We start from the raw sequence: 12,875 nt of genomic DNA, 5'->3' as shown, positions 1-12,875 counted from the left end.
TATGGTTTTCATTCCCTATCTCCCTTCCTTAAACCTAGTTCCTCCAACAGTCAAGTCCTCGGGCCTTTCTGAGAGAGCTGTGGTGAAGTACAAGCCTGTCACATTGCAGTGTATAGCCAATGGCATTCCAAACCCATCCATTACATGGTTAAAAGATGACCAACCTGTGAACACTGCTCAAGAAAACCTCAAAGTAAGTTTAAATATTAATGGGCCTGAATTGAGAAAGCTACATAGATCTTCCTGGAGCTATCACACTATTCATTCTTAATTGTAGATTTTTCTATTGGACAGATTTTGCAGAAAATTTATCTTCAAAAGTGTTTTTTCCTTAGAGATTTTAAAAATAGAATTTAATTTAATGTTTTGAATTAATGAATGGAATTAGGTAAAGACCAAATAACTTTAATGATTATACTGATTTAACGTAGTGATTGATTTTATTATTTTATGTCTGATTTAGCTATCAAAAAACTGATATCTCATGAATGAAGAATGCCAACATTAGTAAGTCAATATATCCCTAATATATTCGCCATCGAGTAAAATTAAGATAAAGCCATATTTACATAAATAAAGTAAATCTTGAAAACATTTCTTAAAACTGGTTTATAAGCATCAAGAGGGCAAAGACTCAATTAGTCTCTGTGAGTAAGTTCACTTCTGTGGCCTTCATACTGAGTATAGTCCCTGGCATATAATTATATCTCAGTGAAAATTTGTTGAATCAATAAATAGATGGATGAATAGATGATAGATTTCAAATCTAGATGATGCATTTTAAAATCACAATTAATAGATTTTGCTAGGATCAAATTAATTGGCTAATGTGGGCTTGAATTTTACTTGTAGTAAGTTATCCACAATGACAGATGTGTTCTTTTCCAGTAGATGTGATGGATATCTGTTCATTTATTATTCTTATTCCAAACCTTTATGCTAATTAAGGATTTAGTATGTAGCCTTCAAACGTGGTGTAAGTAAGCAATTGTTTATCTGGAAGACAGACATTTCTCATGTGATCAGATAAAAGAATTGCAAACGGCGTGATTTTAAGAGAAACATAGAGACGTATAAGAACATATACTGAGGAAAGTCTTCGAGCACAAGAAAAATGTATGGGGAAAGCCTTTGAGCAGAGCTCTGAAGTCTATATAGAAGTTAAATAGGTGAATTCAAGGAAGAGAACTGAGTATGATAGAGCATTTCAGAGATGTACTCGGGCAAACAACTTATAGTAAAAGAGAGCAGCCAGTGAGAAGAAAAAGAGCAAGGGTGGTATTAGAGATCAGAGAATATGTAGGAGGCAGTTAAGTAAGGTTAATGATTTTGTTTTTACTTGAAGGCAATGGGAGACCTTTAAGAGTTTTAAGAGCCAGGCTTGGTGGCTCGCCTGTAATCCCGCGCCTTGGGAGGTTGAGGTGAGTGAATTGCCTGAGCCCTCGGGTTCGAGACCCGCCTGGGCAACTAGGCGAGACCTCATCTCTACAATAAATCAAAAAATTAGCTGGGCATGGTAGCGCGTGCCTGTAGTTCCAGCTACTCGGAAGGATCGCCAAAGCCCAGCAGGTCAAGGCTGCGGTGGCCGGGAGCAGCCACTGCACTCCAGTCTGGGCGACAGAGTGAGACTCCAACTCAAAAAAAAAAAAAAAGAGTTTTAAGAGAGAAATGGCATGATCAGGTTTGCATTTTAAGTAGTTAAGCAGACCCTTTCTGAAGAATAAATTGAGCCAAGAGTAAATTTGTAGAAACCAATTAGGACCTATTTGCATTTGTCTGGGAGAGAGAAAAGATAGAAATCTGGACTCACATGCTGGCCATGGAGATGAGAATACGTGGATAAGTTTGAGAATTATGTATTAGTTAAACCATTGGGGATTGGTAAAAGATTGTTTATGAGAAGTGAAGGGGAGGGAGGCTTCAGGGAAGACTCTTAGTAATAGAGCCATCCAATGAGATAAGAGACTCTGGAGGGGGAAGAGGTTTGAGGGGGAAAAAAACTGATTTGAATTCCAGACTTTTTGGGGTTGAGATGACTTTGAGATAACCTAAAAGAGATCATTGAATATATGATCCTGGAGCTCCAAGGAGAGATCTGGCTGGAGATACTGGCTCATCAATAATATTTGAATCCATGGGTATGGATGAATTAATCCAAGGAGAAAATAAAGAGTAAGAAGACAAAAGGAGAGAAGACTGACGCAGTTCAGAAACTTAATAAATTATGGCATTTAAAGGCCATGTGTAATAGCCCAGAGATGAATATAAATATATCAATGTGTTGCTTAATGTGTTTATTACAGTATGGATGGAGAATAGGTTAAGTGGGAGTTTACATGGGAGAGTTTGGAGAGAAGATCATTTGGGGTCAGAATGTGGTGAGCCTGGAGGGCTAAGCCGTGTTCGGATTTCATTCTGGGCAAGGTGGGGAGCCATGAGTGAACTTTGAAGGACTGGTAAAAGGATCAAATTTGCATTTTAAACAAACTATTCTGGCAACAGTATGCAAGATAGATTAATAGTTGGGGAGGTTGAAGACACTGGAACATCAGTTAAGAAGCTATTACAATCCCACAGTGACTGTGGAAATGGGATCTGAGAAACATACAGTGGTATAATTAATAGGAGTCAAAGTGGGCTCCAAAACTCAGATGACTGGAAAAATAGTGGATGCCATCAAACAAATTTGGTAACATGCAATGAGAAGTAGGTTTTAGAGCTACAAGGAAAGAATTTATTACCTTAATTATGGATATGTTAAGTTTGATGTACTAACCTGTTCAGCAGATGACTCAAACTATATGTGTAGAGCTCAGGAGATAAGTCAAGGCTAAAGTTGTAAATTTAGAGTCTGTATTAAGATAGGTTTTGAGTTGGAGTCTCACTCTGTCACCCAGGCTGGAGTGTGGGGGCTCGCTCACAGCCACTGCAGCCTCAACCTTCTGGGCTTAGGTGATCTATCCGCCTCAGCCTTCCAAGTAGCTGGAACCACAAATGCGCTTCTCCATGCCCAGTTAATTGTCTGATTTATAGTAGAGGTAAAGTCTCACCAACTTGCACAGGCTGGTCTCGAACCCTTATGCTCAGGCAATCCTGTCATCTCTGACTCCCAAAGTGCTGGGATTACAGATATAAGCTACCCCTGACTGCATTAGGGTTTTTCATTGATGCCATGGATGGAAACTGTCAGAGAGTTAAGTTCTCTGATTGTGGGACAGGAAGTGGATGCAGACTCCATAAAATAATCTGCTTAGAAAGTCAGAGAATAAGAACTGAGAAAATGCTTATCGTTAACACCCAGAAAATAGAGAGTTTCAAGGAGTAGTTCGTCAGCCATGCCAAATGCTGTAGATGGTAGAGGAGAGTATAACCTTATTGCATGGGCTACTGGATATTGTAATTGGAAGTTACTGGTAACCTCTGAATAATACATTTTAAAGAATAAACTCTGAGTCAAAATGGTGGAGGCCTGTTTCAATGGATTTAAAAGAAAATAAGGAAAAACAGTCACGAAGAAGTGTATCTGCATTTCCATCATTCATATTTTATCCTTTTTCTTATTTTTCTGGCCCCCATAACCATTTAATCAAAAAACATTATTGTTCTAAAACTATTTATGAAGTGTTATATAAATGTGGTCATGTTTTTTCAAATAGCTTAAATTTTCATCACATACTTCATAGTTCAGTGCTAGAGTATTTTATCCAGTGGATTTTTTATGACTATACCAGCAGGCTGGCCTTATATTATTTTATTTTGTGTTTTCCAATAAATATGAAAAGCTTTTCAATCAAATTAGTTTATTTCCTTGTGCACAATGAAGTGATCTGGCTCTAATCTATCAAGAGACAATTAAGATATTGGCATGAAAATATAATTAGATATTATAAAGTTAAATGAATTTTTCTATCTCAGTGAATGTTTTCAAGTCCAACTAAAAAAGTATAAAATTCTTTCGTGCTTTCTGCTCCCAATTAGATACAGTCTTCTGGTCGAGTTCTACAGATTGCCAAAGCGCTGTTGGAAGATGCTGGCAGATACACATGTGTGGCTACCAATGCGGCTGGAGAAACACAACAGCACATTCAACTGCATGTGCATGGTAATGTAATTTCCACGTTTTAACAAAAGAATATTTCTATGGCTTTTTAAGACATAGTGGGTGCATTTTAATTTAATTATAGTATTTTTTAAAGTGTTTATTTTAGTTGATATGCCAAAAAACCTAGATTTTTTTTTTTACATTGTTTCATTATAATTGCTCATATTAAGATCTTCAATTTTCCAAGGTTGTCACATTGGACATGTTGGGACCTGTAAATAAGCATACGATCCTGTGTTTTAAGTTGTCTGTATTTTGTTAATCTATAACTTTCTACATACAGTTTGCTAAAAAGACAGAAGTTTCTGTGTTGTTCCTTAGTTTTGCCTTTGATTTTCTTGCCTCCTTATGCGATTTTGTGAGTAGAAGCTATCCTTGGCTCACAGTTTTCTCCTATGTGCTGGAATAAAACCTGGGTAGCCGTGGAGCACCTCATTAATATTACAGCATCACAGGAAACTTGAAAGACTACATGACCTTGAATATAAGACTTCAGATCTCTAGAGGCTCATCAGAAAAGGCCAAGAATTGGAGCCTTGGGCCTTCCTACTTCAGCCAGGATATTTGCAGAAAGCTGTTCAAGATTTTCATGTACACGTTAATTCCTTTTTCTCTAATTAATATGATTGCTTACTCAATGTTTTATTACTTTATTCATTTATTCATATATTCACTGCACATTTGCTGAGGAATTAAACCTAGAACAATGCCCTAGCATATAGCTTAATTCCAGGTATAAGGTAGGCAGTCAAAAAATATTTAACAAATGGAAGAGTAAATAAATTGTAAGTAAATGAAATTTTTAAATTGGATGTTGATTTCTTTGCTCCTTTTCCAATTTTCTTTAGAAGAGTCAAATCATCAGTTTTCTAAATGTATACAGAAAATCAATTGATTATTTTCCCAGTTCCCCAAATATGACACCTGATTTATGGATGGCTACATGCATAAACCATGTGGGCCTTTATTCTTTCACTGAATAATTTGAAGACCAATATCTGAATGTAAGCATTTTGGAGTTGGCTCACCATGCTTGGTGGGTTGGGAACAGGCTGACTCTGCTCTTTGTAAATGTCCTTGCATTTGCCTTATTCCTCATAAGGCCCTTTGTCTCTTTCTATTGCTCTTTGACAACTATCCCTAGCATCTGCTCAGACTTCCACTTCCATCTAATAGTGTGCTAGGGGCAGGCTCTCTCTCCTCTTTCCTATTCCCCTACCCTGAGTCTTCTACAAGTTGTCTCCCCTTTCCCATCAATTTCTGTTTTTTATCTGGTCTCTATCATTGACCAAGAGAAAAGTTAAGCGGGATACATGGTATGGTGCAGTCATCTCAGGCACTAGTGTCAGGCCAACTGTAGCTCAAATTCCATGCTAAATATGATTCATGTTACCTTGTGTAAACTGTTTAATTTATCTGACTTTCACAGTGGTTTTTAGGTTTACAGGTGATCTGTGTAAAATATCTCCCACTTCATAGGGCACTTAATGAATGAGCACAGTTAACTTTTCTAACTTCTATTCTATAAGGTGTTATAAAAAAAAAGAAGGATATTTTGTTCTCTGGACTGCCTTAAATTACTTAAAGCTCTGTAATGAAAAGTAGAGTATATGTCTCCAGAACTGTCAAGAATCTGCCTAGAAGTCTTAAACTTCAGTATTTATAAAAATCATACATGTGGCAAATTAAAAATACAGCTTCCTGGGCTCAGCACCAGATCTTCTGAAATATCTCTGAAGCAGGTGGTCTATGAGCCAGTATTTGAAGAAACATTGACCCAGATACTAAAGACTGGGCATAGAGATTTGCCAGTGTAGTCAAGAATGACTGAAAACCAGAGACTGTGAAAGGATTCAAGTATCCCATCAAACAAAGAGTAGCAACAGAAAAGAAAAAGCAGAATGATATCTAAGAAAACACAAGCCTGTCAACCCATAATCTGAATATTGTAACAAAAAGTCAGTTGACAGGAGTTATAATTAGGGCTCACATTTACATAGAAAATCATCAAAGAGAACAGGAGCAGGTTGGAAAATGTCTGGATTAATGTGGAAAAAAAAAGAGAAACAGAAGGTTAGTTATTGTAAGAGTTTATTAAAAACTGCTTAATCAGAGGGAGACTATAAAACCTTCTTCTTCATACAAATCACAGAATAGAGATAAGATATAGTCATGAGGATCTACAAGGAACTTAAATGTGCCTAAAGGAAAAAGGCAAACAGCCCCATTAAAAAGTGGGCAAAAGACATGAATAGACACTTCTCGAAAGAAAATATATGGGCAGTCAACAGATACATGAAAAAGTTCTCAGCCTCACTCATCATCAGAGAAATGCAAATCAAAACCACATTGAGATACCACCTAATCCCAGTAAGAATGGCCATCATTAATAAAACAAACAACAACAGATGCTGGCGAAGATGCTGAGAAAAAGGAACGCTTCTACACTACTGGTGGGAATGCAAACTAGAGCAACCTTTTTGGAAGACAGTGTGGCGATTTCTGAAAGAACTAGAAATTCACCTTCCATATGACCCAGCAATCCCTCTGTTGGGAATATACCCAGAACTCAAACCATTCTACAAAAAAGATACCTGCATAGGCATGTTTATTGCAACTCTATTCACAATAGCAAAAACGTGGAACCAATCATACTGCCCATCAAAGTTGGACTGGATAAAAAATAGTGCTACATATACACAATGGAATATTAAGCAGCCATAAAGAAGGACAAACATATGGACTTCGCAGCAACTTGGATGGATTTAGAGTCGGTCATACTCAGTGATCTATCACAGAAACAAAGAACAGAATGCCATATGTTCTCACTCATAAGCAGACCTTGAATAATGATCATAATCCTGTAAGAAAGAGATTGGCAGTCATGGGAAACTGACAAGGGAGAGGGGCTGGGATTGGCAGTTGAAAGAAACTGTCAGGGGAGGGAGGGGCACACCTCATCAACAAGGGCACCTGCATAATGAACATTTCTATACCTAATCCTGAATTGTACCCCACATCTTTAAAATAAAGAAAAAAATTAAAATTAAAATTAAAAAAATTTTTAAAAGATACAGTCGTAGCATAAAACATTTAACCTAATATGACCTTGACATGTCTAGGTAACAATTTGTCTCCCTGAAGGGAAAATAAATAATAGAGTGAATTTCTAATCTAATTAATTGTCATTAACCTGGAAAAAGCGGTTGGCCAAGTGCATGTGACTGGCATCTGACAGAAAGCTGGCATATCATCTTGACATTCATGGCAGCAACATCATATTGAATGCATGAGACTTTAAACCTAAACCCATTCCCTTTAATCCTTGGGTTAATAACTTTATAATTGGTAATTGGAGATGTTAAAAAAGTAGGAATTTCTAGGTGATGGTTAATGATAAACCTCAAAAAGACCATAGCGTTTATAATGACAAGTTAACATGATGTGAAAAACTATATAAAAAATAGAATGTGAAAAGAGAGGCTTAAAGACATCATACATTGAAGTACTTGAATATTTGAAATGGACTTGGATTACCCCAATTACTGTACATATAATAATTTGATTTCATAAAAAAGCTAATCAATCTTAGAAATCAGTAATAGAAATCATAATATGAGGAACAAGAGAGGAATTATTCTTTTTAATATTTTTTCTCTTTGAATGCTTCCAAAGTATTGCATCCAATTCTGGATATATATATAATTAAGAAGACCACTGAAAAATCTATAGGGAAGCAATCATCATTTAATTTAGTTCAGTTGTTATTTAACCAACCCTGTAGTTATTTCTAAAATTAGGATTTATTTTAATCTCAATCTTTACTTATGGGTAACACATTCAGCAAACACACATTTACTATAGCTGTTATCCAAAAATGTTCAATCCTAAGATACTCAGTATTCCAATGATTTAATATTTTCCATTCTTATGAGAAAGATCTTAGATATTGCCATTCTTCTTAATCATTTCAAATGATGTTTCCAAAAACTGAAGTAAGGGTATATGGTCTCCTGGACTAGAACAAGCCATGATCATGATCATGAGAAGAGGAACAATCTCATGGGGCTTTCTGGGGGGAGTTCTTTCCAATATAAAAGGCAGGAGCCCTCAGTAGGTGGTCTTTTTTGATCATCAAAATTTCATAATTCTGGAAGTTCTCATTCTGTCAACCAACTATGGAATTATGTCTAAACCTCAAATATTTGCAAAGTGAGACAGATGTTTCTACAAACAAATTATTATTTGGAGTCTGGTAGCTCAAGCATTCATTTTATCTGCACACAATTATTTCCTAGGAAGAAATCAACCAAGATGAAGTACCTAGAAGTGGAATGTTGTGGTTTTAAACAGGAGCTTCTAATTTGGGTCCCTATACTGCCAATTAACACCTGCAAGACATTGCACTTAGATTTTAACTTTTTTAAAACTTAGATTCCTCGTCTGTAAAATGGGAAGGCTGATGATAATACCCCATAGTCATGGAGGTTGTGTGCAGATAAAATGAAAGATTACATGTGAAAATGTTATCCCGGCGCCTGGTTCCTAGTCAGCATCCATAAATGGTAGCAAAAAGACTGCTCTGGCAAAACACATACTTGACTTCTGGCCCTTCTTACCGCACCATTTTGACAAATATGTCTAAAGTTCTCCTGCCTTTACTGTTGGACAGGAACCATCTTGGGCTTGTATTAGTTGTCTGGTAAAAACATTAGTAGAGCACCCCTTAGTTTTATTTTATTTTTAAAAAGTATTTGCTTGGCTAACATCTGCTAACACCCACTCAAAAAAAGGTTTCTCTGTCATTTCTGTGTTGTTTAATAGCTCACTTATGGCCTAAAGGAGACTTAGGAATGTTGTAGGGTTTTTTTGTTGTTATTCTTTTTTAATGGATAACTTCAGTTCAGGTGTCTACTGTTTCCTTGGTGTAGGTTAATTTATTTCTCACTCTTTCATAATGTCAATGGATAGGAAGTGTTAACGCACCAAAATTACGTTTAGATCAGTTATACATTAATTCAAATTTAACTAGGATTTGCAAGAGTCCATTCATGCCCTGAGTGATTAAAGTAATAGGCAGATTCTAGCTCACAATGTGTCAAGAAGATTCTAGTGGGTTTGGTAAGATATGTGCACACAGCTTTTGGAAGAAGAAAAAAAATATATATAAATTGAAGGGAATTCAACTTCCTGTTTAGAAAATGCAGACATCTTATTGTTAACATAAGATAATAAGATATTGTTACCTTACTAATGATCTGACTAGAATAGTGTTTTCCTAAATTCAAGACTGTACATTTAAATGTTAGAGGGGAATAATGAAATTTATATTTGTATTTACTTTTGTAACTCAAAATGAGGAAGAAATCAATCAGATTTTTCTCATATTTATTATGTGCCCTTACGTTGAAACCCTCTTTCTGTCTGGTGCTTGAGCAGACCGATGGAGAATTGAATCATCACAAGCTTATGTAAGAAGGAATGTAATTTCTTTGGCAAACAATTCTCTCAAGGTTTAGTAGATTTCCAGTCCACTTATTTCTTGTCCATCCCATGTGCTAGTAGCCATACCCAAAGAGTTTCTCTAAACAAGGTTTTTTTTTTTTTTTTGAGTTGGAGTCTCACTCTGTCGGGTGCAGTGGCCGCTCCCGGCCACCGCAACCTTGCCTGCTGGGCTCCGGTGATCCTTCCGCCTCAGCCTTCCAAGTAGCTGGAATTACAGGCATGCGCTACCACGCCCGGCTGATGTTTTGATTTATTGTAGAGATGAGGTCTCGCTGCCCAGGCGGGTCTCGAACCCGCGGGCTCAGGCAATCCACTCACCTCAGCCTCCCAAAGGCACGGGATTACAGGCTGAGCCACCGAGCCCGGCTCTAAACAAGGTTTTTAATCTTCAGCTTGCCTCTTTTAGTTGCTGGATTGTGTTTTGACATTTCCAAAGCATATGTTTTAAATGGTGATAACCTTGAGGACACCTGAAATAATTGACTAAGCTTATGTTTGCTAAGTCTGACTGAGAAGACTTAATGGGAGTCTTTTAGGAAAGACAACAAACAAACAACTCTAAGCAATAATTTTGCTCTCTAACTCTGGAATAGAAACAGCAATTGGCTTTTTTTTCAGCCCTCTGAAGCTATAAATTAAAATTATGTTGAAATACAATAAGCAGTAAATCAGACTATCTGATTTTTTATAAAGATTTTTGTAGATTAATTATGAGTGCTCTTTATGCTCTGATTATTTCTTGAGTTAAGCATTTAAAATTATGAACTTGTTATTATTTGCATACAGATTACAGATATAATTCATATAATAGAAAATTCACTTTTTTACAGTGCACAATGCAGTGATTTATAATATACTTACAAAGTCGTATAACATCACCACTATCACCACCAAGTAATTCTGGAATTCCACTAATTTTAATTTATCACCTCAAAAAGAAACCTCATATCCTTGTCAGTCAATCCCCATCCCATTCTCTAGGACCTGGCAACAGCTAATCTAAGTCTCTGTGTGTTTGTCTATTGGTATTTCCTATAAATGAAATCATATAATATGTGACATTTTGTATCTAGCTTCTTTTTTTTTAATTTTAAAGATGTGAGGTACCATTCAGGATTAGGTAGATAAGTGGTCATCAAAACAGGTAAAGTTTGTGCCTCCCTTTGGTCCCCACCTCATCTGGCTTGAGATCAGCCACCCTCATTGATATTATGTGACCACCCCTACTGCCCTGGCAATGTCCCGCTATTGCCAATCCCTTTCTTAGTATTATGATAGGTGGTCAGGGTCCACGAATGAGAACATGTGAGACTCTGTTCTTTGTTTCTGTGATAGATAAATGACTCTAAATCCATCCCGTTGGTTGTGAAAGCCATAATTTTGTTCTTCTTTATGGCTTGTAATATTCCATGGTGTATATGTACCACATTTTTAAAATCCAGTCATTGTTTGATGAGCAGCATGGTTGACTTTTGTGAATAATGCTGCAATAAACATGCATGTGCAGTATCTTTTTCATAGGATGATTTGAGTTCCTCTGGGTATATCCCCAGAAGGGGGATTATTGGGTCATATGAAAGGTCAATTTTTAGATCTTTTAGGAATTGCCACACTGTTTTCCATAAAATTTGTATTAGTTTATACTCCCACCAACAGTGTAGATGCATTCCCTTTTCCCCATATCCTCTACAGCATCTATTGTTTTTTGAATTATTGACGATGGCCATCCTTACTGGAGTTAGGTGGTATCTCAGTGTGGCATTAATTTATATTTCTTTGATGATTAGTAAGGCTGAGCATTTTTTCATGTATCTGTTGGCTGCTCATATGTCTTCTTTTGAGAAGTGTCTATTCATGTCTTTTGCCCACTTTTTAATAGAACTGTTTGTTTTTTTTTTTTCTTTTAGGCATATTTGACTTCCTTGTAGACCCTGGATGTTAGATCTTTGTCAGATATATAGTTGGCAAATATTTTTCCCCATTCTGTGGGCTGTTTCTTCACTCTCTTGATGGTTTATTTTGCTTTGCAGAAGCTTTTCAGTTTGATACGGTCCTGCTTGTCTATCTCATCCCTTATGGCATGGGCATTTGGAGTTTTGATCAGGAATTGACTGCCTATTCCAATTTCCTTAAGGGTGTCTCCTGGGTTTTCTAAGATTATTAGAGTATGGAGTTTTACTTTTAGGTCTTTGATCCATTTAGAGTTGATTCTTATGTGTGGTGATATGTAGAGGGCCCATTTCAGTTTTCTACATGTGGTCAACCAGTTTTCCAACCACTATTTATTGAATAGGTTCTCCTCTCCCCAGTGGTTTTGGTGGAGGCTTTTAAAAGTTGAGTTGGTTGAAAAATTGAAGTTTTGCTTCCAGAATCTCTATCCTGTTCCATTGGTCTATATGCCTGCTCTTGTACCAATACTAGGCTGTTTTGATTACTGTAGCCTTATAGTGAAGTTTAAAGACTGGAATTGTGATACCTCCCACTTTGTTTTTGTTGCTAAGGGTTGTTTTTGGCTATTTGTGGTTGTTTATGTTTCCATATGAATTTCTGTATTGTCATTTCCAGGCCAGAGAAGAATGATGTTGGTAATTTAATGGGTAATGTGTTGAATCTATAGATTGCCTTTGGTAGGATGGACATCTTTTTTTAAAAGTTTTGTATTTTAAAGATATGGGGTACAGTTCAGGGTTAGGTATATAAATGTTCATTATGCAGGTACCCTTGATGAGGTATGCCCCCCTCCCCTGGCAGTTTCCCACTACTACCAATCCTGCTTCCCCCTGTCCCCTGGCAGTTTCCCACTACTGCCAATCCCTTTCTCACAGTATTATGATAATTGTTCAAGGTCCACTTGTGAGTGAGAACATGTGATACTCAGTTCTTTGTTTCTGTGATAGATCATTCAGTATTATAGACTCTAAGTCTTGGATGGACATCTTAACAGTGTTGATTCTTACAATTCATGAGCATAGAATATTTTTCTATTTTTGTGTCTTTAATTTCTTTGAGCAATGTTTTGTAATTTTTTAAAATCAATATTTTTTAATTTGAAAATTGTGGGGTACAGTTAAGGGTTAGGTATACAAATATGCATCGTTCAGGCACCCTTGTTGATAAGGGGTGTCTCCTGATCCCCAGACAGATATTGACTACTGTTAATCCCACTTTCCGTCCCCTCCCTCTTCCCCCATAGTTTCCCACCACTGTCAATCCTTTTCTTATAGTATTACGATAGATGTTCAAGGTCCACTATATGAGTGAGAACATG

The 12,875-nt window shown here is 36.7% G+C and overlaps 1 protein-coding gene across 1 annotated transcript in view; it reads left to right on the top strand.

Moving 5' to 3' along the window:
- HMCN1 (hemicentin 1) overlaps positions 1-12,875 on the top strand; it is a 467,592-nt gene that overhangs the window by 292,392 nt on the left and 162,325 nt on the right. The window contains exons 35-36 of the mRNA XM_008072785.1: positions 39-193; positions 3,979-4,102. Of these exons, the coding sequence (XP_008070976.1) occupies positions 39-193; positions 3,979-4,102 (279 nt within the window). The remainder of the gene's footprint in view (positions 1-38; positions 194-3,978; positions 4,103-12,875) is intronic.

Source organism: Carlito syrichta, unplaced genomic scaffold (genome assembly GCF_000164805.1).
Source record: "Carlito syrichta isolate Samal-C Ts95f unplaced genomic scaffold, Tarsius_syrichta-2.0.1 Scaffold315407, whole genome shotgun sequence".
Taxonomy (NCBI): Eukaryota; Metazoa; Chordata; class Mammalia; order Primates; family Tarsiidae; genus Carlito; species Carlito syrichta.
Note: the sequence above shows the minus strand (reverse complement) of the source record. Positions and strands in the feature narration are given on the sequence as shown.